Source organism: Schistocerca piceifrons, chromosome X, assembly GCF_021461385.2.
Source record: "Schistocerca piceifrons isolate TAMUIC-IGC-003096 chromosome X, iqSchPice1.1, whole genome shotgun sequence".
Classification (NCBI taxonomy): Eukaryota; Metazoa; Arthropoda; class Insecta; order Orthoptera; family Acrididae; genus Schistocerca; species Schistocerca piceifrons.
The window spans coordinates 654,602,714-654,629,983 of NC_060149.1; the positions used below are offsets into that span (position 1 = coordinate 654,602,714).

At 43.6% G+C, this 27,270-nt stretch overlaps 1 protein-coding gene across 1 annotated transcript in view; it reads left to right on the forward strand.

The window, feature by feature from the left end:
- Positions 1-27,270, forward strand: part of LOC124722575 (trichohyalin-like) — a 156,597-nt gene that overhangs the window by 126,220 nt on the left and 3,107 nt on the right. The window contains exons 3-4 of the mRNA XM_047247714.1: positions 2,863-3,021; positions 21,858-22,016. Coding sequence (XP_047103670.1) covers positions 2,863-3,021; positions 21,858-22,016 — 318 coding nt within the window. The remainder of the gene's footprint in view (positions 1-2,862; positions 3,022-21,857; positions 22,017-27,270) is intronic.

The window sequence follows — 27,270 nt, forward strand, 5'->3', positions numbered from 1 at the left end:
GCGATTAGAGGCATGGACTGCGAAGACGTATTTTACCTTTTCTGCAGACAAATGTGTGTGTGTTCATTTTAATCGTTCTCGACGTCTTTTTACCTCCCCTGAATTGCGTCTGAGGGACACCATTCTGACTTTTAGAGACACTGTGAGGTTCCTGGGCCTCACTTTTGATTCCAAGTTGTCGTGGTTGCCTCACCTTAAAGACCTCAAGGTGCGGGCCCTGAAGGCACAGAATATTTTGAAGTGTCTGAGCCATCGGTCCTGGGGAGCAGATCGGGCGCGTATGCTGCAGTTTTATAGGGCTTTCGTCCGATCGCGTCTTGACTATGGTTGCACCGTGTATGGGTCAGCAAGGCTTCGTATCTGAAGATTCTTGACGCAGTACACCATGAGGGTATCAGGCTGGCGACTGGTGCCTTACGTACCAGTCCCATCCCCAGCCTGTGTGCTGAGGCAGGGGAACCGCCGCTCGCCATCCGGCGGAAACTCCTCATGGTGCGACGGGTGTGTCAATTCCTTGCCTGTCCTACCTGCCCTGCGTACTCTACCGTTGCCCGACCGCCTATGGAACGTTTCTTTTCCAGTCGTCCCAGGGCAACGAGACCATTTGGGATTCGTGCCAAGCATTTGCTTGAGTCCCTTGGTGTGGAGCGTGTGGTCTCCCCAACTCCAAGGTTTTACCCACCTGCCTCCCTGGTTGCTCCAGAGGCCCAGCGTCCTTTTAGACTTGTCGGAGTACCGGCGGAGCTGCACTCCTGCGTTTGTTTTTACCTCCTTATTTTCCGATATTTTACACCAGCATCCCGACCATGTACCAGTATTTACGGATGGCTCTAAACAGGGGAGCTCTGTTGGTTGTGCTGTTGTTTTCCCTGATCGAGTTGTCAAGTTACGGCTTCCTGCGGCGTTTACCATCTTTGATGCCGAATTGTTTGCGATCTTGCGGACTTTGGAGCAGATGAGATGTGTTCCCAGTCTTAAGTTTCTCATCTGTTCTGACTCCGAGTGCCCTTCAGACCATGCAACACTTGTACCCAGCGGATACGGCCGTCCAGAACATCCATGACGCCCTACTTCACCTGCAACGGCAGGGGAAGGAGGTTTCTTTCTGCTGGGTGCCGGGGCACGTGGGTACTAGGGGAAACGAACTGGCGGATGTGCCTGCCAAAGATGCATGTTCCTCCCTCACGTTGTTGAATGTGCCGTCCCCCTCCATGCTGTTACCTCCCTCCTGCGTTTTCGTGTTCTGCGTCAGTGGGAAGAGGAGTGGCTGGCAGTCAGTGAAAATAAGCTGCGTCTGGTCAAGGGCACCACGCGGCCATGGCGTACGTCCTACCAATCATGCAGGCGGGATGAGGTTCTCCTCACTCGCCTCCGCATCGGGCACAGTCCCTTAACGCATGGTTTTTTACTCTGGCGGGAGGACCCCCCAATCTGCAGTGCTTGTGGCGTCCAGATTACTGTCCGCCACATTTTACTTGACTGTCTTTTATTCTCTGACCAAAGGGCGGTGGTTTCTTTGCCACCGGATTTGCCCTCTATTTTGCAAGACGACGCAAGCACTGTGGTTAAGGTCTTAAGGTTTTGTGTGCTGTCCAATTTGTTGCCTCGGATTTTAGGGAGAGGCTTGTAATCTGTTGCTGGGTGACTGGCTCACCCAGGGTTTAGGTAAGAGGTCCGCCAGTCACGATTACCTCCTTGTTTCCCTTCGGTTTCTGTTCTCTCTTCCTTGTGTTTCCTTTCCTATTTTAGTGTGTTTTTTCTCCTCTTCTTTTGCTTCTGCATGTGAGGATGTGGAACTGCTTCAGGTCTGTGTCTTTTAGCCGTTCTCCTTGTTCGCTGTCCGTCTTAGTCCCTTCACTGCATCTGTTCCTGTTTTTATGCGTTTGGGCGCTGATGACCACGCACACGGATGCGACCATCATGATGCTGTAAACAGAACCTGGATTCATCCGAAAAAATGACGTTTTGCCATTCGTGCACCCAGGTTCGTCTCAGGCGCTCCTGTCTGTGATGCAGCGTCAAGGGTAACCGCAGCCACGGTCTCCGAGCTGATAGTCCATGCTGCTGCAAACGACGTCGAACTGTTCGTGCAGATTGTTCTCTTGAAAACGTCCCCATCTGTTGACTCAGGGATCGAGAGGTGGCTGCACGATCCGTTACAGCCATGCGGGTAAGATGCCTGTCATCTCGACGGCTCGACTGCTAGTTATACGAGGCCGTTGGGATCCAGCACGGCGTTCCGTATTACCCTTCCTGAACCCACCGATTCCATATTCTGCTAACAGTCATTGGATCTCGATCAACACGAGCAGCAATGTCGCGATACGATAAACCGCAATCGCGATAGGCTACAATCCGACCTTTATCAAAGTCGGAAACGTGATGGTACGCATTTCTCCTCCTTACACGAGGCGTCACAACTACGTTTCACCAAACAACGCCGGTCAACTGCTGTTTGTGTATGAGAAATCGGTTGGAAACTTTCCTCATGTCAGCACGTTGTAGGTGTCGCCACCGGCACCAACCTTGTGTGAATGCTCTGAAAAGCTCATCATTTGCATATCACAGCATCTTCTTCCTGACGGTTAAATTTCGCGTCTGTAGCACATCATCTTCGTGGTGTAGCAATTTTAATGGCCAGTAGTGTAACTTTCATCCTTAAGTTTTGCGCACCATTGTATGTGGCCAACCCTGAACATGTGTACTGCCAATAAATGTACCTGTGTAAATCATTACAGTTATGTGAAAGTAGAATACCAGAAGGTACAAGTCTACTGTGAAAGCTAGTACGCAAATACCGTTCTACCTATTACAATTAGCGTAGTCTCAAAAACTGAAGCAAAAGTATTTCTCTGTGAACAGGGCGTCCTACAGGATGACACTTGGGCCATTAAAATAAAGAAAACTTTACTGAAACTGGTGGGCAGTGTTCATCTGGCGGGAGAGAGTGGACAGATTGCAATGGCAGCCCCACGTGACTGGCCCCAGCATCTTCCGCCAGCTGAGGCCACAGAACGTAAGGTAAGTGCTACGAGATGCCTGGAGAACTGACCACAAACCTTCTGTTGGAACAGAAGGCAACACTCGGTATGTTTTCCCCGTCTTTAATTAGTGACTTAGTTCAAATCCATTCACTTATATTTCAAATGTGAATCAAATATACCTACAAATAGCTACCACCAGTCCCCCAAATACTTACTTCATTTAATAGTTTGGAGCCATTCCTGACACATCTTTTTCAGATGTGTGCAGGGATGTTTTCATTGCGATATATTGGTTTCAATGAATATATTCTGCATATTATATCTAAGTTTTAGCTAGACGCATTTCCTGTGCTGGTAAAAGTAAATTCAAAGCAAATCAGCAACTTACGCAGAATCAAAGCATGATAAAAATGATTCGGAATTGCCCATCAAGAACATTTTGTTGAAGATTTTTCTGTGGTAGAATGTTCCTAGGCTTTACTTGTGTTTGGTAACATTGTACATTATGAAGCTTGAGGCATAGAAAATGAATCTCTACTGATACATCGTGGATATGGGATAGCGGCTGGTCAGATATTTACCAAAGAAAAATCACCATACAGCCGTATGTTTCCAGGAGTTATTTTATTAACACAACCAGTTTTGGCATCTCATTAACACCATCTTCAGATCCCTATGCACGACGAGTGCAGGGGATCAGATACATCGATACATAAAACACTGGAGGCATCAATACGTGGATCCCTTGAATTTCTTGTGGAGTGTGTACTCCGAAGACTTAACAAGAGCACAGGGTTGGGGGAAGGAGGAGGAAATGGGCTAATAGAATACTGGAATAAATACATACCAAGGCAATGCCAGGTACACAGCTGGTTATCTATAAAATCGACTCGTTAATAAAGCGTATAATGCAGGCTTAGTCGAAATGCTCTAAATTTATGGTGACAATCACAAAAATGATTGAAGAGCAGCAAAACAGTTCCCGAGCAGACGCTGTCCAGCTTGACCCACCTCCGTTAAGACGCGAAGTGCATCAGGTATTCTGGTGCTGTTAAGACTTCAATCATGGTGCGTCAGCAGCCCTGTGAGTTAGCGTGTCACAACGCTGTACCGTGCTCGCAGGTTCTAATCCTGTCACGGACACGGGTGTTAGTGTTAGTACTAGTCTAACCTTGGGTATAACGTAGTTTAGACATACCACGAGTGACTATTGTATTCATAACTTATTTTGCAGAAAATCGGGAGAGGTGGTTAAAAATATCGGTATAAGGCCCTAAAAATCAGGACCTCAAGAAAACCTAATTTTTCAGACGTTAAATTAATACATTTGCTTAATTTTCATTTGAAAAATTAGTATAGTGGTACAACAACCGAATAAATAATTTGCTATTCATCTATACTGGATCACAAATGTAGTTTGGTAACGTTGTACTTAAAACTTCTAAGGCCTTTAAACATTAATCAGTAAGGCTTTTAATACATTTTAAATAATATTTTGAAATGTGTAATCCACTGCCAGTACTATAAACATGAACCAAATTAATGGCATCTTTATCATTTAGGAATATGATGTCTGTCGTCTACAGTTGTTCTAGTCTTCTACTAGCTACTTCATACTTTCATATATCCCATTCTTTTACACAGCCCTTACAAGGTTTTCATTTCTTAAGGTGTATCTATAAATTCTGAACAACTAATTTCAAAGTTTATTACTATGTCAGTTAGTTCTCCATTGTCAAACAGTTACGAACTGTGAACCATGTTAATGAATCCCGAGAAAAATCTGTCGATACACGGAAATCATAAATGAAAATAATTTGAACGGATTACTAAAGTTTGGATTTTTGAAATTACTATATTATTTCTCAATATGTCTCATGTCTTTACTCATCGTTCTCAGTAAGTGCCTCAATGTAACACATTTCGGCATAAAACTCGTCTATTCCAAAGTATCGGGAGATATTTAAAGTCTAAATGTTTGAAACAGCTGCCTAATTTACTGCAGCACTTTCTAGCGAAAAGGACCTAAACAGAACAATTTTTCTGCTACGGAACTCACATTGTGTTTCATTATATTAGTGTGTGCTTTTATACCAAAGCAAGAAACTAATTTTACCACTGTAACTGTTTTCGAAAAGTATAATTTGGTCATGCACTGAGGCGTCTCTTTAGTTGATGGGCTGATCGTGAACTCCTGGCGCACCATATTCAAAGGTTACCGCCAAAATCTAATTTCGGAGGTTTCACGTACTCGAACATGCACTATGTGATCAAAAGTATCCGGACACCCCAAAAACATACGTTTCCATATTAGGTGCATTGTGCTGCCACCTACTGCCAGGTACTCCATATCAGCGACCTCGGTAGTCATTAGACATCGTGAGAGAGCACAATGGGGCGTTCCGCGGAACTCAACTGACTTCCAACGTGGTCAGTTGATGGGGTGTCACTTGTCATACGCATGTACGCGAGGTTTCCACGCTCCTAAACATCCCTGGGTCCACTGTTTCCGATGTGATAGTGAAGTGGAAACGTGAAGGGCCGACCTCGTATATTGACTGACAGACCGCCGACAGTTGAAGAGGGTCGTAATGTGTCATAGGCAGACATCTATCCAGACCATCACCCAGTAATTCCAAACTGCATCTGGATCCACTGCAAGTACTATGCCATTTAGGCAGGAGGTGAGAAAACTTGGATTTCATGGTAGAGCGGCTGCTCATAAGTCACACATCACGACGGTAAATGCCAAACGACGCCTCACTTGGAGTAGGAGCGTAAACATTAGACGATTGAACAGTGGAAAAACGTTGTACGGAGTGACGAATCACGGTACACAACTTGGCGATCCGATGGCAGGATGTGGGTATGGTGAATGCCCGGTGAACTAATCTGCCAGCGTGTGTAGTGCCAACAGCAAAATTCGTAGGCGGTGGTGTTCCGTTGTGGTCGTGTTTCCCATGGAGGGGGATTGCACCCCATGTTGATTTTCGTGGCACTATCACAGCGCAGGCCTACATGATGTTTTAAGTTCCTTCTTGCTTCCCGCTGTTGAAGAGTATTTCGGGGATGGTGATAGCATCTTTCAACACGATTGAACACCTGTTCGTAATGCACGGCCTGTGGCGGAGTGGTTACACGACAGTAACATCCCTTAGAACACCTTTGGGATGTTTTGGAACGCCGAATTCGTGCCATTCCTCACTGACCGACATGGATACCACTCCTCAGTGCAGCACTCCATGAAGAATGGGCTTCCATTCCCCAAGATACCTTCCAGCACCTGATTGAACGTATGCCTGCGAGAGTGGAAGCTGTCATCAAGGCTATGGGTTGCCAATATCACACTGAATTCCAGCATTACCGATGGAGGGCACCACGAGCTTGTAAGTCATTTTCAGCCAGGTGTCCGGATACTTTTGATTGCATAGTGTAAGTATATTTGGAATTGGTAGCAATACCCAAAATCGGGATACTGGAAGAAATATGTAAAGGTTACGTGTGACCTCTAGTGATAACCCTAAAAATCGGGACATTCCGCGAAAATTGGGATCTTCGACGTCGTTAGCCCCTGGACACTTTTTGTCTAGGCTAAAACAAATGACATATCTTTAACGGGTCAGAAATAGCTTGATTAAAATCCTGGTCAACTGACACTACAAACTGATTTTAAGATGCTTCTCTTGCTCCCAGGTGTCCAGCCGATTGCAATCATTACGAAACACGATTTTCGATAGTCTGCCTTGCCTTTCTCTTCAGGTGATACCTTTAGAATGAGGGCCTTTGCTAAATTGCACCTCCTTTATACTCTCACCACTCCCCATCTTTCCACAATTACTCTGCTGAAAGCTGCGTCAGGTGGAGTGTTAGAAGGACGGAAACGCCGAATGCTGGACGCGAACTCAGGTACCTCAGTGCTTCTGCCGCCCCCGTCGTTTGCGGAAGTCTGTCTTGGCCGGCGTTGTGACTTCAGTTGGCTGAGCGCTGGGTCCCACGCTTTACTGACAAGGGGACCATTATATCTGTTAATGACGGATTTTGATGAGTCTTGGGTGTGTTGTACAGGGGCTTGTCTTAATTGACCACCCTCGTTTACGAGAAAATCCATGTTGAAGTTTTATGCTTACCTCCTATACCCGCTGTGTTTGTCTTGTTTCGATAAGAGGGTGCGTAGCACAGCGGTTACATTCACTATTACCTCCCTGGCGGTACCCGTTCAAATTGTTCCGGTGTGCTTTTCTTTACAATCCTGATTCTTCGTGAGGGCAAACTGATCAGATAATTCATAATCAAATGTTTAAAGATAAAAGAAAAGCATACACCTGCAAAGTAAAAATTATCCCACCAAATGTACTCCACTTCACCAAGCCTGTGATACTGATTTTTACATTCAAAACAATTCCGACTCGCTGAGGACTAATAGAGAAATTGCTTCCAAGAAACATTCCATAAAAATACGTTCTTTAATTCTGCGTCAGTGTAGTGCATATGCTTTCACAATAATGATAAAATAAGCGTGGATCATATCGATGTTGATGAAAGAAAGAACAATCTTTTTGAATTGAAACGAACTGTTTTCTCCGGTATCGCTTGTGAAAAATCCGTGTGTCTGAAAGATAGCAACTTTTAGTAAATGTGCGTGGTGGTCTACACTTTCGTTTTGTTTGCTTACCATTTGAAATTCTGTCCTAGCACAGAAAGCTATGCAAGCGACACCCTGGAATACAATTCTGTAATCTATTCTGTAACAAGCGGAATATTAATTTGAAGAAAGTTTGCTGGAATGAATAATTTATTAATGAAAATGCTACAGCGAAAATACTACTTTCGAATAATTTTGCAAGATATATACTATTTACTATTCTGTACAATGAAACTGAGAAAGTACACGGTCAGAGCAGCTGCGCTATACTCGCTTGGTCGAAACATGACCAACGCGATACGTATAGCTGGTACGCATAAAACGGCATGGATTTCTTCGGGAACTAGCGCTGTCGCATAAAAATGCGTTAGCTCGGTAATCAGGATAAGCCCATCTACAGCATACTTAACTCATCAAAATCTGTGACTAATGGGTCTGATGGTCCCACTGAGAGAATGGAGCCAGTGTGTGTATGGATCAGACGGTCGCCCACTAGTATATCAACAGCCTTTTTCAGAACACTGCTCCAAAACGAAAATGTTTGTGTTAGCACCTTAGTTTATTCATATTCCATCGTGTTTCCTGTAGCTATGCAGTGTTTCGCAACCGCAGATTTTGTTGGTTGATTGAGTTTGAGGTCTCTGTTTTGCTAGCGCATTTCTCAACTGTCTGTGCAGTTCGTCCGATGTATGCCTTATGGAATTTGCATAGAATACGATAGGTGGTCGATTTACGTAGCCCTAAATCATCCTTCACAGTGGCTAATAATTCGTGCGCTTTCCGTGGTGGACTGAAAACACATTTAATGTTTCGTCGAACCAATATCTTGCCAGTTTTTTTGTTACCTTGCAGGCGTGAGACAGTACACCGTTGTCTCAGCCTCCCCATCGTGTTCTATTTGCCGGTACATTTTGCCTGAAAGCACTTCAAATTTATGCTGGTGTGCAGTGTTCGGAAGTTGGTAAAATTTCTGAAGCCTTTCACTCCCCTGTGGCCAAATCAAAAATGCGTCATGAACATATTTGTAAAAGCATGTGGGCTTCAGTACAATTTTTACAGAGCTTTATCTTATAAATCTTCCATGAATAAATTTTCCACAACCAGTAACAAAGTGCACCCCATGGCGACGTCATACATTTTTTCATAAGTCATAATCGAAGAGAGGGAATGTGTATGTGAGGACGAATTCTAGGAGGTTGGTCATTGTGGGATTAATTTTCTCCCTGACCTGCTTGAAGGAATCAACAAGTGGCACTAGACAGAAGAGGGAGACCACATCAAAACTCATCATAAGGTTCTGGTTACCAAGGCGCAGTCCTTGTGGCCACTAAATGAAATGTACAGATGTAAAATTTGTACCAAGACTGGGATTTTCACTCATCGCTTCAGTCTACATATATAAAACATAGATGTTTGAGACTTGAAAAGGTCTCTGGAACCATATAGTTTGAGAAATGTACAGAGTTCGTGGGTTGCTGGCATGTACCGACGTAGGGCCTTAATACTGCCGTTAGATTTTTGGCCAGCTAGTATGTAGGTGCATCTATGTTGCTTACAATAGGCCGTAGAGGAATGCATTGTTTGTTATTTCTGGTAAGCCATAGATCCTTGGCAGTGAGGCAGCTAGCGGTCGAAGCTTTTTGATGATTTTCTTCTGCAGGGACTGGCGTAGAGGCTCGCTGTCCTCTTTACTCTGTTAATCGAACCTCCTTTCAGTTTCCTTTATGATAAATCAGAGTAAGCTGCACATTTTGTGACTACTCTGATAAGGGAAGTAGTGCAGTGGCATTTCCTTTGTCTGCAGGTAAACTGACTGTTCTAGGATCGTTCTGTAGTTCTTGAATGAGAACTTTACCACCTGCAGGCTGTTTGTCTTAAGTGGAACAGTTCTGGTGAGCACGCGGCACGTTTCCCGACGTACCTTTTCCACGTCGTCGCTGGACAGGATGGAAGTTATTTGTGATTAATCCTGCAACAGGTGTAGGAGTCGATGTTGGTGCAAAATGAACCCTATCCTAGAACTAATTTCGCCGCGTCATCGATCTTTCCCCTTGAGATTAAGACTCGTCGTTTGTCTTCTTGCTACCAGACGTTCGAACTTGGAGAATAATTTTGTTCTAGAACTACATCGAAATAGAGCTGCCTGAGCCCAACAGACGATCCACTCCCAAGGAATAGATGAGAGTAAACAAACCACTTTTAAGTGGACTACGAGTAAGTCCTTAGGTGTTGTGTCCAGACGTCGACGTGTGTACCGAATCCTTTCCCTTCTAAGGGCCGGACATGCTCTTCTTGCTATCGCTTTTGGGGCCACAGTATTTATGTGATGGGCAATGCTCGTGAATGTTGGTGTTGTGCCATGGTCACCGCACCTCATCAAGAAAGCACGAGAGCTGAGACGACTCTCGCCCCTGTTTCGGAGCTTATCCAGCTTATTAAGTTCCTGATACATCTCCTTCCAGTAGAGTACACTGATGTGTGACCCTAAGATTTCCCGGCGAATCTATTGTTTGTGATGCTTTCGGCTGACCAGCCGGGTGTAGTCTTCTATGTAACACGATATTTCGACAGTGTAACTTTCCATTATTTTAAGGAGAAACCTGTGGAATGAGGGCCTTCACTACACAGTCTCTCTTTTATACTTACAAGGGTTCCACACATGAGCGACGGATCGCAGCGTTCCCACGTATCATAGATCGCATGTGCGTGGGCAAATCACAGCGATTGCTGATCGCATGGAACTCTCAGACAATCTGATAGATTGCACATGCGATTAGTGCATGTAATATGGCTACCTGGTTGGCTGACAGAAATGTGTGGCAATATGGGTGCCTAACTACGAATTGTTTGTCTAGCAATTTACGCGTGGTTGCGTAGTTTCGTTTCGATTTGTTCACGTTGAGTAAGAACTTCAGAATTTGTTGTTCAGGGATCACGAACAACTTTGAGAAAAGACGTTGACGCCAGAGTGGCCATTTCTGTTAAGACGTAATAAAAGAAATCTCTGATTTTGCTGTGATAGGCATTTTGAAACTTGTACTGTAGCAGAATTAATGGGAAGTTCATAGTAATAGTAAAGATACAATGAGCTCCATCTCACGATTTTGAGCTACTTATGAAACAATTACTAGCATTCTTGAAGTTTTCAACTTCTAAACATTATGACATACAGTAATGTTAAGCAGACATTTCAGTTTAAATGTTAAGGGAAAATCTAATATACAGCTATACTCAAGTCCCCCGTCATTTAATTTAACCAAACACTCCCTCACAAAATTTATAACATCAGTTACGGTAACGAGCAGTGCTGCTCTTGACAACATTTCTATAGACACTCCAGTATGGTAATTTTTTTATAAATATTTGCAGTTGAACTGAAACACTAATGAATGATAAAGGCACTGAGGACTAATAAACGAACTGTATAAGCACACTGGAAAGACGTAAACAACCCACCTAGCGTCAGTGAAATGGAATATATTCTGTAAAGCTAGCAAAAGTTTCAAAGAAAACTTTTCGAAACAATAAATTAAAATTTAATAATTTACTTTTTGCAAACATTCGTGGGGATACGGAGGTGAACTGTAACTACATCGAAACAAAAGCTCTTTTCCATAGCAGAACTTTTCAACACATCGGCATTCGTAGTACTGACTGAAATTGCTTGGCATATCGCTCGTGTATGGCGAGCGACAGACTGCAGCAGCATCAAACATCACACGTCACGGATCGCTGGGATCAGTCGCTCGAGTGTGTGTGTCCGCAGATCGTGGTCTAGTGGCTAGCGTTGCTGCCTCTGGATCACGGGGTCCCGGCTTCGATTCCCGGCCGGATTGGGGATTTATACTGCCCAGGGACTGGGTGTTTATGTTGGCGGCATCATCATCATTCGTGATAGTGGCTAGATTGGACTGCGTATAATATTGGAGTGTGAAAAGATTGGGACTTTGTTCGGGCGCTGATGACCGCGCAGTTGAGTTGCCCACAAACCAAACAGAATCATAGTGTGGGGTCCCTTATCGCTCGCCACCTCTTCCCTCACTGTGCGGCCAGACGTCGCATCAACTGGAGTAGTGGCGGGACGTGATGGCCGAATGTTGGTTGTGAACTCGTCCCTCAGAGCATCTACCGCCACAGTGCGGGAGTCGCTCTTGGCCGATGTTATGACTTCAGTTGGCTGAGCTCTGGGTCCCAAGCTTTACTGAGAGTGAGGCCAGTGTCTCTATTGATCAGGCCGTCGGCCACTCGTATTTAAAGATATTTTTGCGGACTCCATTCGTACAATTAGATTTCATTTTTGAAAAAATCTTAACCAAACCAGCAGAAATGTATTGTTGCAGGATCATGGTATGTGGCAGCTTTACAATTTCCTCATAAGACGTACACACAAAGAAAAGATAAAAGAAGACGCACAAGACGTGGCAGACACTCCGGACGTTCCGCAGTCATCAAAGGTCAGTCAACGCACATGCAGCAAATGTGGTAAACTATGCATGCCATTACTACATCTTATTAATATCAAATACCATGCATTTCGAATTGTGAATTTGCATTTAGAATTACATTGCGTCTGATATCAATTTTTCATGGGAAATTCTAATAGCATCAACAAATGCTTTAAACAATATAAATGAGTTTCTACAAATCGAGACACATTTAATTTCAGAAAAAAACCATTCATTTACGTACAATAAACTAAATAATACAGATGACTAAGGTAATACATGGACAGTGTTTAGCGAATAAGACAATGATCCAAATGTTTGGATGTACATTTTAATGAAACTTGTTCAAAAAAAGCACATTATGAAGCTTCATTCCTACTCTTGGCACCAAAACACAATGAGAATTGTAATTTTCAAAGTTTTATTCCAGTTACAGTCAGGTAGTAGATGCCAGATCAGCCAATCAAGTAAGCCATTGGGCAGTAATGTTGACATTACGTCAAAACACTCTGGCCAGATCGAGTTTACGACACCGGTCACGGCTGAAGTGCATGGAACAACTTACGCCACAACACAGCGTTACTAACAAGGGAACCTCCCCATCGCACCCCCCTCAGATTTAATTACAAGTTGGCACAGTGGATAGGCCTTGAAAAACTGAACACAGATCAATCGAGAAAACAGGAAGAAGTTGTGTGGAACTATGAAAAAAATAAGCAAAATATACAAACTGAGTAGTCCATGGGCAAGATAAGCAGCATCAAGGGCACTGTAAGCTCTGAAGCGCCGTGGTCCCGTGGTTAGCGTGAGCAGCTGCGAAGCGAAAGGTCTTTCGTTCAAGCCTCCCTCGTGTGAAAAAATTTTTATGTTCAGACTATTATCAAAGTTAAGGCACTCAAACATAATCAACTTCGCTCTCCAAAATTCCAGGACATGTTCCGATTTGCTTGGACACATGCAGAATTTGACGGTCTACACACGGAAAAATTTGAGAACGTTAGAAACATATGTTTTGACAGAGCACAGGGAAAACTGTGCGACTGTGAAACTGTTGCAGTCATTTGTTGCAGTTCATGTGACAAACTCCTATGTTTTCATCACTTTTTTGGGAGTGATTATCACATCCACAAGACAACCTAAATCGCCAAGGTAGAAGAATCCTTTTACCCATTCGCCAAGTGTATAAGTTAGAAATGGGTCGACAACATATTCCTGTCAGGTGACGCACATGCCGTCACCAGTGTCGTATAGAATATATCAGACGTGTTGTCCTGTGGAGGAATCGGTTGACGTATGACCTTGCGAGCAAATGTTTTCGGTGCCCACTGGAGAGGCACGTCATTTCGTCTACTAATCGCACGGTTTTGCGGTGTGGTGGCAAAACACAGACACTAAACTTATTACAGTGAACAGAGACGTCAATGAACGAACGGACGGATCATGACTTTGCGAGAATAAGGAAAGTAAAATTTTCACCCGATGGAAGACTTGAACCAAGGACCTCTCCCTCCAGAGCTGCTGCCGCTAACCACGGGACCACGGCGCTCCTGAGTTCCCAATATCCTTAATGTTGGTTATGTTGCGCATGGACTACTCAGTTCGTATATTTTGCTTATTTTTTTCGTAGTTCCACACAACTTCTTCCTGTTTCCTCGATTGATCTGTGTCCAGTTTTTCAAGGCCTATCCACTGTGCCAACTTATAACTAAATCTGAGGGGGGTGCGATGGGGAGGTTCCCTTGTAAGAGTGAAGTAACCTTTGGTAACACAGAGAGCACCTTCATGATACCGAGAAACCCACACATTGCAAATTTAATCTGGTGGCCTATTCTGCTGACCGGCTCGTAGAGTTACAGAACGAGGCATGCCATACCTGTGGTGTGGCGGTTGCGGGACTTGGGAAACTTCACGGATAAAGGGAGCTGGTGTGCGGCCAGCCTCCGCCCTCTGAGGGACTTCGGCCGACTGACGGCAAGTAGTCTACGTCCCGACGGGGGTAGACACGCCATCGCGGCCATGTAGACATCACCAGCCACCATCCTAGTCTACCACAGGGGAGGGAGGAGGGGAGGAGCTGACCGATTTATTGCTGCTCATCAACAGAACATCCAGTGTCGGCTAATGCACCCAATCGGCTACGTTTGCACGCACGCAGTATGGCCCTGAGGCTGGCGCTGCTTGAATAAACACCTGTCAATACTACCACTGATTCACAGCACGCACCAGCGTAAATCTGTCCTCTTACTCGACATTTCTCTCACCCATCCTGACTCGTAGTGGCACGGAATAGGCCAGGTCACAGCTGGCCAGTAAGTGGTTGTTAAACTTCCCGACATGACGTGATGTCGACAAATGTTCATCCAACATCCATACACAGCAGTTTGGTGAGGGAAGTGATTGTGGGTCGACACCCAAACGATGTGTTCGGTGTCGAGTTATAGGATTGAGTACTTTCGTATTTAAGTACGTGAGGTGGTACTTGGCATATCTCCACTTCAGCAGTATCGGCTCAGCACAGTGGTGTGCGATGCGTCTCACTGTTTGATTCCGTATCTGTTCTCAGGCTTTAGACTTAATTTGTGAGTACTGAGTAGATAATTTTTAAGGATATGAATGTTACGAAGCCACCTGAACCCGCGGGATTACCATTGTTTAAGGGTAATGGTAGACCCGATAATCTAGTACCAGCAAGGTTTCAGTTTTGAAATCTTACAGAACACGAATTGCCGTGCAATAAGGCTGTAGCAGGCACGTATTTTACTCGTAGATAAGTTGGTCGTGAGGCCTGGGGTTGCTCAGAATGTACATGGGCGATGATACGTCGGCGAAAGTAATTTATGAAATTCAGAAAGTATTGAGGCCATTAGGTAGTTAGGGTAAGAGGTAAAGTACGTAAAACTGTAGACACGCTGTTGCTGTTACTACTACTACTACTACTACTACTACTACTACTACTGAGTCTGTTGCTGCTCTAACAAAGCAAGTTCGTGTGTTAACAAATGAAAATTCTCGCCAGAAGCAGGAGAATGAGGAACTCCTTCGCAGATAAGTGGCTTTGGGAGCTACGCAGATTCAATCACATTCTGAGTCAGGGGATGATAAGGCAGAGTTTGGAGATAGCTCAGTCATCTGATCAACCTGTAGACGCACTTACCAGTCCCTTTTCGGGTAAAACAACAGAAGATGTGTCGATATTCATTACTGATGTTACAGTTACTGCTGCAACGAGCGGTTGGTCAGACAAGTAACCCTTTGTGTGGCTAATTTGCATTTAACAGGGGAAGCCAAGAAATATGTGATATGTCAGGAGGCCCTCTGTAAACCACAGTCGTTTCAGAAGTTGGCCGTTGGACTACGCCAGCGTCTCTAAAAACGAAACAGCACTTGGTTTTTCGGCGTGAAGCTCAGTACTTCGCTTCTGATACGTAATGACTCAGTGGAAGTATTTTCAAACAGGATTCGCAAAGTCAATGCGCAGACGTATGGACTTATCCAGAATGCGAAGGTCAATAAGGTGTTACTGCAGGAAGCAGAATACAGAGCGACAGAAATCGTCTTGCGTAGAATACCCGCGGAAATGTCATGGTGAGTTCGCACTGAAAATCCTAATGGTTTAACAGCAGCTATTAGAATAGCAGCGCAATTGGAAGAGATAATTTTGCCACGAAGCAACGGGTAGATCAGTGTGTATTCATTTCGGAGGTCAAATGTTACAGATGTGGACGTAAAGGGCAAATGCAGGTACAGTGTAAGCAACCAGTGTTACTCGAGTGTGGAAGTGGGTCACCGAGCATCGAGTTGTTGGAATAGCAAGAATGGGAAGCAGTCAGGATAAGCGGCCGTTAAACTCGAACGGAAATGCTTCGACCATCGGAAAGCGGGATCGATAGGCCGTAACACCACGGAAAGTACTGAACAGACGGAAAGCTGTTTAGTGAGTGGTGTTGAACAGAGGGTTCTTTTGAACACGGGGCGGGACGTATCCGTTATGTGTGGAATTGATGAGCAGGAGAAGACTTTTGCCACCACGATGTAAGTTGGCGATAATAGTGTTCAGTCGTTTGGTGTGACTAGTTGTGTACTAACGGAAAAACTAAGTTTACCAAGCGTATGGAAGTTTTGCCATATGTTGTGAAGTATAATCAGTGATCCTCGGACTAGATTTGTTTCGACAAACGTTGTGCTAGGATTGATATTTGGCAACTCACGGTTGAGTTCAGTGGAGCTTTGTTTCACTAGGGTGACACAGTTAAGTCGGGAAGCATTGCTGCCTCCCAGCTGCACTCACTGGTACGACTGTTATTACATTGGTTTTATTGGCCAGATGGGTCACTGAGGGTCTTATCCACCAACAGTTAAACTTACATTAATGCCACCCACAAACCTGAATGTATGCATTCATTAGACAAATTTATCGAATCACAGCCAGGAAAAATTTCAGTGGAACAGATGGTGCATGATTTTCAAAATTTTCCAGAAAATCAACACAAGATTATAGTGACAAGCATTTGAAGTACCAGTTGCGGCGTGACTCTCTTAGGTATATGTATACATATATTTCTGTAATAAATGCAGAGTTACACAGTCTATGAATCCGCCGGCGCTTCAGTCGCCGGTCGAGTCGTTAGCCGACTTGAGCCGATGGAACAGTTGATGGAGGTAGAACCATTGTAGTTTAGTAGTATAAGCCCTAGATAAACGACTGTATTGTAATAAGATTCTGGAAACCGTACTTCAAGCACATGCAGTAGTGAATAAGTCAAAAATCCTTGTAGGACACGTTATTGTTATATCTTGTTGTTAGCATGGTAAGAGTTCTATTGGTTAAGAAAAATTTTAAGGGGAGACTTCTTTTGGAATATTCGGGACGAATCTTTCAAAGAGAGGTGCCATGCTGCACCCTGAAAAAATTCGGTGCGCAAACTGTACATCTACATGATTACTCTGCAATTCACATTCACATTTACGTGCTTGGCAGAGGGTTCAGCGAACCACATTCATACTATCTCTCTACCATTCCACTCTCGAAAAGCGCGCTGGAAAAACGAACACCTAAACCTTTCTGTTCGAGCTCTGATTTCTCTCATTTTATTTTGATGATCATTCCTACCTATGTAGGTTGGGCTCAACAAAATATTTTCGCATTCGGAAGAGAAAGTTGGTGACTGAAATTTCGTAAATAGATCTCGCCGCGACGACAAACGTCTTTGCTTTAATGACTTCCATCCCAACTCGCGTATCATATCTGCCACACTCTCTCCCCTATTACGTGATAATACAAAACGAGCTGCCCTTTTTTACACCCTTTCGATGTCCTCCGTCAATCGCACCTGGTAAGGATCTCACACCGCGCAGCAGTATTCTAACAGAGGACGAACGAGTGTAGTGTAAGCTGTCTCTTTAGTAGACTTGTTGCATCTTCTAAGTGTACTGCCAATGAAATGCAACCTTTGGCTCGCCTTCCCCACAATATTATCTATGTGCTCTTTCCAACTGAAGTTGTTCGTAGTTTTAACACCCAGGTACTTAGTTGAATTGACAGCCTTGAGAATTGTACTATTTATAGAGTAATTGAATTCCAACGGATTTCTTTTGGAACTCATGTGGATCACCTCACACTTTTCGTTATTTAGCGTCAACTGCCATCTGCCACAAAATACAGCAATCTTTTCTAAATCGCTTTGAAACTGATACTTGTCTTCGGATGACCTTACTAGACGGTAAATTACAGCATCATCTGCGAACAACCTAAGAGAACTGCTCAGATTTTCACCCAGGTCATTTATATAGATCAGGAACAGCAGAGGTCCCAGGACGCTTCCCTGGGGAACACCTGATATCACTTCAGTTTCACTCGATGATTTGCCGTCTATTACTACGAACTGCGACCTTCCAGACAGGAAATCACGAATCCAGTCGCACAACTAAGACGATACCCCACAGGCCCGCAGCTTGATTAGAAGTCGCTTGTGAGGAACGGAGTCAAAAGCTTTCCGGAAATCTAGAAATACGGAATCAACCTGAGATCCCCTGTCGATAGCGGCCATTACTTTGTACGAATAAAGAGCTAGCTGCGTTGCACAAGAACGATGTTTTCTGAAACCATGCTGATTACGTATCAATAGATCGTTCCTTTCGAGGTGATTCATAATGTTTGAATACAGTATATGCTCCAAAACGCTACTGCAAACCGACGTCAATGATATAGGTCTGTAGTTCGATGGATTACTCCTACTACCCTTCTTAAACACTGGTGCGACCTGCGCAATTTTCCAATCTGTAGGTACAGATCTATCGGTGAGCGAGCGGTTTTATATGATTGCTAAGTAGGGAGCTATTGTATCAGCGTAATCTGAAAGGAACCTAATCGGTATACAATCTGGACCTGCAGACTTGCCCGTATCAAGCGATTTGAATTGTTTCGCAACCCCTAAGGTATCTACTTCTAAGAAAGTCATGCTAGCAGCTGTTCGTGTTTCAAATTCTGGAATATTCGATTCGTCTTCCCTGGTGAAGGAATTTCGAAAAACTGCGTTCAATAACTCCGCTTTAGGGGCACAGTCGTCGGTAACAGTACCATCGCCACTGCGCAGCGAAGGTATTGACTGCGTCTTGCCGCTTGTGTACTTAACATACTACCATAATTTCTTCGGATTTTCTACCAAATGTCGAGGCAATGTTTCGTTGTGGAACCTATTAAAGGCATCTCGCATTGAAGTCCGTGCCAAGTTTCACGCGTCTGTAAATTTTAGCCGATCTTCGGGATTTCGCGTTCTTCTGAACTTCGCATGCTTTTTCCGTTGCCTCTGCAACAGCGTTCGGACCTGTTTTGTGTACCATGGTATTGCCGATTGGAATGTGTATCACTTCCCTCTGTCGGGATTTCCATCTCCACTTATTGGAATGCACCCCATATATTTCCTACCATCCCATCCCCTCCCCTCCCTTTGGATGGTGCCTATGTCAGGGTCCGAAGGTCTCTGTCACCCCTATGGTTTTTTGGCGTCTAGTATGTGCTATCCGTGCATAGTTCCCGGGTGCGACCATCTTCTACATTGATAGTTCTAAGACGATAGATAAGACGGGATACACTTTCACGTCTCCTACTTGCTTAGTACACCATTTACTGCTGGTATCATGTAGTGTTCACAGCAGAACTCCTAGCCATTCACAGAGTCTTCATTTTTGTTTCTCAGGCCTCCTCCCACATTGCTTCAATTTGTATCGACTCAAAGAACAGCCTGCAGGCTATCGATCGATGCTTCTCTCGCCCCCCTTTGGTCTCTGCTATCCAAGACCTTCTCTCTGCCCTTGGCTGTGCCGCCTCCTCAGTTGTCTTTCTCTGGATCCCAAGTCATTTGGGCATCCGAGGAAATGAACTGGCTGACAGTTTGACTTACCCTCCATTCCCTTTCATGATTCCAGCTGCGGATATGCGGATCTACGTCAAATCTTTCTTTTCCCAAAAGTGGAATGACATCTGGTCGCTACTGTTCATAGTAATAAATTCCGCACAATCAGGGGGTCTGAAGCAGTTTTTTTTTTCCCTCTCTCCAGCTACCTGACTGTGTGTGGCGGAGAGTACCCTAAGTACCTCTATTGGTTCTCCCTTCTATTCCAGTCTCGTATTGTTCGTGGAAAGAGGGATTGTCGGTAGGCTTCTGTGTGGGTTCTGATCTCTCTGATTTTATCCTCATGGTCTCTTCGCGAGATATACGTAGGAGGGAGCAATATACTGCTTGACTCTTCGGTGAAGGTATGTTTTCGAAACTTCAACAAAAGCCCGTACCGAGCTACTGAGCGTCTCTCCTGCAGAGTCTTCCACTGGAGTTTATCTATCATCTCCGTGACGCTTTCGCGATTACTAAATGATCCTGTAACGAAGCGCGCTGCTCTCCGTTGGATCTTCTCTTTCTCCTCTATCAACCCCATACGGCACGGATCCCACACCGCTGAGCAGTACTCAAGTAGTGGGCGAACAAGCGTTTGGCGCTTTTCTTTCTGTTCCTCTAGGAAGGAGTCCACTGTCTCATGCCGTCTACGCATTGGTCATACCAGGCTCACTCATTGTTTCTTATTGTATAAGAAACCACCATCACAATGTGGTTGTGGAGCCAGACTGACGGCACCCCATGTATGGGTGGAATGTCCTTCATCTTAAGTATCATCTTCCAGATTCCTTAAATTCAATATTGGCAGATGATTCACAGATGGTTGACCTGGTCCTCAGTTTCCTCTGTGAAAGTGGTTTTTATTTTCAGATATAAGATTTTTCTTTGCTCATGGATCAGGGGCAGCGTGGTAGTGGTTGGGGCCTCTCTTCATGTTTTCTCGATCTGGGACCCATGACCACGCCCCCTTACAAAGAACGCAGTTTTATCCCTCTGTTTCCCAGTTTTTTGATTTGAGCTATCCTTTTATACCTTCTGTGTATGTTTTAACTTCCTCGTTTTATAGTTTGGCTCCTCTCCACTTTTAGCGGACCTCCTATCTTCTGTGCGTAACTTTGGAATCGCGGGACTGATGACCATGCCGTTTAGTCCAATACCCCCGGCCCCCTTCAATCAGTCCATCGGAGACTTTCGCACACCAATGTCATTCCTACCCTTCAACACCGTGGATGTGTGGATGGGATCCTTTTTATGGAAGATGGTGCTCCTTCGCACATTGCACAGCCAGTGAAACGGTTGCTGCAAGCATTTAGGAAATGCTAGAATTAACTGTCGTTATTTCCTCACAGCCTGGTCATCCAGATTACTTGGTCTCACTCAGTATGACTTGTTGCTGTGAGGTTATCTGAATGATTCTGCGTTCAGTACTTCAATTATGAAAGTAACTGAATTGAAGGCAAGCATTGCGCAACGCATTCTGAACTTAGTCCCAGATACACTTCCCTCTGTTGTTCCCTCTGTTGCCGGCCGAAGTGGCCGTGCGGTTAAAGGCGCTGCAGTCTGGAACCGCAAGACCGCTACAGTCGCAGGTTCGAATCCTGCCTCGGGCATGGATGTTTGTGATGTCCTTAGCTTAGTTAGGTTTAACTAGTTCTAAGTTCTTGGGGACTAATGACCTCAGCAGTTGAGTCCCGTAGTGCTCAGAACCATTTGAACCATTTTTTTTGTTCCCTCTGTTCCTCGATTTCAACTTGGGGAGGAAGACGATGGATAGTATATTCAACATGCCTTGCGTCAGTCTCACAACAATTAGAAACCTGTTTTCATTTTGCTTTTAATTCGGTTTTTGGCTTCAAGAAAATTAAGAACCAATTTTTCCCAATCCGATTGGTACGGCCTTGCCGTAGTGGATGGGACTGCCCAACAGTGCCACAACGGTTGACTGTCGACCTTTCGCAGTCATGCACAGTGATCAGTACAGATGGTATAATGCGATTCGTCTGTCATATGTAGCAGATCCCATTTGCGTCAAGAGGATTACAGCACAATATATGACTAAATTTTTTTGTTAAATTTTGTTTCACTACGTTTCCACACAGTCAGTAACATGCTGTTCAGATTTGACGTCATTCTGAGCACTTTCTACAACGTATTGCAACTGGAACTTTAATTATGAACACTCTGTTGGTAAAATTGAGAAAGCATTATTTTGGTCTGCCTTGAAAATGTGTGCAGCTAAGAAACAATTCATGTTAAACGGTCGCCACAGTGATGTACAATTAGGACCTCATGCGTTCATGTGGATTTGTGGAAGTTAGCTTGTAAGTACCATTGCAGGCGTTGACATTTATATGTAGCCTCATCATTGAAAACTAACGTGCTTATTTGCGAACAGGACGTCGTTCAGGACGAATCTTTGGTCAAGAACTTTACTATCAGAATTCAACCGGTGGACACGGATAGTCCACCGAAGCTGAGTAAGCCGCTGCCAGTGCCCATGACCCCACGTGACACGCCCCCGCAACTGTCTCCAATCGAGGGCGTAGGACTTCAGGTAAGTTGAATGATATACATGAATTTATAGCTTCATCCAAATTTCTGTGTAGAAATTGTGACGATAAACTGCAGCAACTAGTAATTTTATGAAGTATTTTATCTCCATGCCTTATTTAGAGCGATTTCTGGTGAATTTGATTCAAATGTGAGCAGAATTTTTAAATGAACAATACTAAAGTATTACACAGATTACAGGCTATTGTTTGATTTACATATTGTCAAACAGAAATTTGATCTAATGAATGTTTACATAAGAATTTATTACGTCAAGATAGTACGAAAACTACAAATTCATATTACCTTGATTCGGCAATTTGTTATCTTCAGGTATGGTTTATCTACAAACAGCATGTCGTTCATAGTAAATGGGAGACACAGCAAAAGGGACATCTTTTACTACGTGACATCATGTTTGAGTAAAATATTTTACAGCACTTCATACACTTCATAGAGCCTCACTTTAATTTTTATGTAGTATGGCAGAGCTGTTACCGTATTGCACTTACGAAAATGGCAATAAATTCCCGAAATCGGTATTATGAAATTCTAGTTATTAAGTGATCTTGACATAATAAATTATTATATAAATAGCCGGCCAAAGTGGCCGTGCGGTTGAAGGCGCTGCAGTCTGGAACCGCAAGGCCGCTACGGTCGCAGGTTCGAATCCTGCCTCGGGCATGGATGTTTGTGATGTCCTTAGGTTAGTTAGGTTTAACTAGTTCTAAGTTATAGGAGACTAATGACCTCAGCAGTTGAGTCCCATAGTGCTCAGAGCCATTTTTTTATTATATAAATGGAAGTTATGTCACTAAGGTGAAGACACTTACGTGTGTTTAATAATTCTCTGGAACATAGGTCCACAACCTATAGAGTGTTAATTGATGGTGACCTTGAAGCCACACAAGCGTTCTCATGTTAATGAAGTATTCGTCAAATTTTTCTGACTCAATGCATTAATGAAACTACACTCACCTGTGGGGAGCTGCAGACGAACAAGGTGCTGCACATGATCTGTCTCTGTCACCGGCGGGAGACTAACTACCGTATCAGTGGCATAATTTCATCCGAAGTAACAATCGTCCACTTGAGAGTATCTTCTTTCCCTTCCTGAAAGGTGCTTCCAGCGCTTAATTTCTAAAATTGTAGGTGCTGGAACGCACCTCTTCAATCTTATAACGCCTTTCCCTCCCCCCTCCCTCAACCTGCCAGTCATAAAAATCCAAAGTTCCGGTTTTTGAAAACTTGTGACAAACTTACAACGATAAACCTTTTTTACAAAAAACTGAGCTGAAATCAGGTTTTTAGAACATGATTGCTTTTAATCAAGCCATCAAACCACAGCATTTAATATGAATAACAGCTGCTGCCGTCTCTCCCCATAGCAGTGTCTCTTTGCTCGCAAGTTTTGCCTAAATTGCTGTTGGTCATAAACACAAATAACCAGTCATGAAGAGCCTTTGATTAATCTTCTCCGAAAGTGAAAACGAGGAGAACATACTTTCAAAATTCTTATATATTATCTGTAACTCTGCTTCCAAATAATAGATCTACGAGGGTTGCCCAGAAAGTAATGCACCGCAGTTTTTCTTCAACAATTCTTTATTGAACGTAACGAGGATTACATACACGAAAGAATGGTGTTTTATCCACACACCCTATTTTTCCACGTAATCTCCATCCAACTCTATGGCCTTCCTCCAGCTCGAAACAAGGGCGTGTATGCCCTGTTGGTACCAATCCTTGTCCTTGTGGCTGAGCCAATGCATCACTGTGTGAATCACTTCATACTCATTCTCAAAGCGTCTTCCACGAAAGACATCTGTCAATGGCCCAAACAAGTGGAAGTCCGAGGGGACTAGGTCAGGGCCTGTCAGGTGGATGGTGCAACACTGCCCAACATTGTTTTGCGATGTGTTCAGCAGTCCTCAGACTTGTATGGGGCCTAGCACTACCGTGTTGCAGCAAAACATCTGCTGGGTTGCTGTGGCGCCGAAGTCGCCGGAAGGGCGTCTTGAGCTTTGTTAATGTGTTGACATATGCTTCTGAATTAATGGTACCGCCTCTTGCCATTACATCAATGAGAATCACACCTTCACAGTGCCAGAACATGATCATGAACTTGTCGGCGGAAGCAGTTGATTTGAATTTTTTCTTCTGTGGGGAGTGGGAATGGCACGATTCCATCGACTGTCGTTTTCTTTCGGGCTGAAAATGGTGACGGCAGGGTTCATCAACTGTCACAATCTGGGACAAAAAGGCAGAAGCCCCCCCGTCCCTCCCCTCAGCTTCAAAACGTTACAACAATCAAGATAAACGTTTCTTCTGTGCGATTTGTGATCCACCGTTAGACGCTGTGGGACTCATCTTGCACACACTTCTGAATATCCAAGAGTGAGGATAATTGCTTCCACACTTCTTTGCTGATTGATAGACGCAGCGCCAACTACCGAGTCGTAATGCGTCTGTCCTCGCGAATGACATCAGCTCGCTGTAACATGTCAGGTATGACAGCCTTGGATGGTCTCCCCGACTGCTGCAAATCTGGAGCTCGGCCGAACCGTCTTCTGATGACCTTACCCTCTGTGCCCGGCGTTTAACTGTACATGTGTCGACAGCAGATGCTCCATAGACTTTGCACAAGCGTTTGTGAATGTTTACCACAGTTTCATTCTCTGCAGTGAGAAACTCGATCACGGCACGTTGCTTGCAACGTACATCGCCTACAGGCGCCTATTTGAAACTGTCCTGCAGCCACGCTATCTGTCGGAAGTGACGGAAACGTGGCGTGCTCACTCAGGAGACTTCAAATAATACGTACGTAACGTTTCCAATTCGTAACATTGTTTTCAGCTGAGAAAAAGAAAATGGGGTGCATTACTTCCTGGTCAATCCTCGTATTAACATTCACAAAAACGCACACAGTCATAATCTTACCAAATGAAAGCTTACAAGTTATCTTCTTCTTCGGTTATCAACCCACAGGTTGGTTGGCAGCAGCACGCCATTCCGTTCTTTTGTCAACTTTCCTCTTCATATCTGCATAGGTCTGGCACCCGATGTCATTTATTACTTGTTGAATGTAGCTTAATCTAGGTCGTCCTCGGCGAGTTCTTCCTTCAATGATTCCTTCTAATATTCTCTTAATGAAATTGTTATGCCGTAAAATGTGACCTGTGAAGGTTATTCTTCTTTTCTGTATATTTCGCCAAAGAGATCTGTTTTCTTTCACTCTTCTGAGGACATCTTCGTTTGTAGCCTTGTCTCGCCAGCTGATTTTTTCCATTCTCCGGTAGCACCACATTTCGAATGCCTCTAATCTTCTCTTTTCTTCTTTTCCACTAGTCCAAGTTTCACATCCGTAAAGGGCTGTACTCCACACATAGGTTTTCATGACTCTCTTTCTTACGTCTAAACTAACATTTCTACTCGTCAGTAAGTTTCTTTTTCCATTGAATGCTATTTTGGCAAGTTGTATTCTGTTTTTAATGTCACTTTTGCTTCTTCCATCTGCTGTTATTTTGCTACCTAAGTAGTTAAATTCTGTAACCTGCCCTAGTTTCTCTCCCTTTATTGTTATTCGTATGGGTTCATTGTAGTTCAGGGCGCCACTCACCATCACTTTAGTCTTTTTCTTATTTATTTTCATTCCATACTGTTCTTTTAAGGTGTTTTCCATTTCATTGAGTGCGGCTTCTAAATCTTCTTTCCTTTCTGTAATTATGGCGATATCATCTGCATATCGCAACATATCTATTTTCATTCCGTTAAGTTTTATTCCTACTTCAATATTCTCTCTTATTTTGTCTATTGCTTCTTGGATATATGCGTTGAAAATTACTGGAGATAGTGGGCATCCCTGTCTCACTCCTTTCCTTATTCTTGCTGTTTCTTCTTTGTTTTCCTTCTTAACTAAGGCTGTTTCATTTTGGTATATTTTAAAGATTATCCTTCTATCATTGTATTTCAGACCAGCCTTCTTCAGAATTCTAAACATTTCTGGCCATACAACATTGTCAAATGCCTTTTCGAGGTCTACGAAGGCTATAAATACTTGTTTGTTTTTGGAAATTTGTTTCTCAATTATTAGTCTTAAAGATAAGATTGCTTCCCTCGTCCCTACACCGCTTCTAAAACCGAATTGGTCTTCACTTAGAGTGCTATTCAATTGGTTTTCAACTCTTTTCAAAATTATTCTTATTAGAATTTTTGATGCGTGTGAAAGAAGACTGAGTGTTCGATGGTTTTCACAGTCCATAGTAGATGCTTTCTTAGGTATGGGGAATATGATGCATTTCTGATAGTCTTCAGGAACTTCACCTGTTTTGTATATTTTCTGTATGAGTTGCAGTAATGTAGCTTTCATTTTGTCTCCTGATTTCTTAATTAGTTCAGAAGGTATATCATCAACACCTGCCGCTTTCTTATCTGGTAGTTCTTTTAGTGCTTTTTCAAATTCATCTTTCAGAATTGTGTCCCCTAGTTCTTCTTTCTCTACTTCTTCGCTTAATTCTATCATATTATCTGTTAGAGGGTCTCCTTGATATAGCTCTTCAATGTATTCTTGCCATCTCTTCAGCGTGTCATATCCAAATAGTACCTTGCCCTCTTTGTTCTTTATAGTTCCTGAAGATTTTACTTTCCGTTTAGCAAAGTTTTGTTTTATTGTTCTGTAGGCCAAGTCAGTTTTTCCTTTAACCATGTTTTCCTCCACGAATAATACAATAATTGTTTACCTAATAAGGGCTGAAGAAGAGCAGACTAACCACGAAGAAATTCATGTAATATAAAACTGCACAAAATTTAATATTACTCGTGATCCTGTTCGAAGGCGAGGCTGTTGCCCAAATTTGTCGGTTACTAAGTTAGGAAAATTAGGCTTCTCAATCACTTCTTTCCTGTGAACACTTACCATGTACAACACACGTTTTCACTCATTTTAGAACATAGTAGTAGTTGTACTCTACGAAGACTACTGAAGAAATGTCCAGTTATGCGAGTAGTAGCATGCAAAGCAAGATTCATATAAGTAAAAATCCCCATATTTATCAGTAATATCAGTGATCCATACATTTATAGGTATTTGTGCTCTCATTGACTAAAATTCGTACCACAGTCTTGCTTCAGATAAGCGTTTATCAATATTACACTATTTTTCAGCTCAGGAATCGCTTAGATTCGCCAAGCAGTAAATTATAAAGTACACATGTCACAGCATGCTGAATTTATTGTAATTTCGACAGAAATCCTGATAA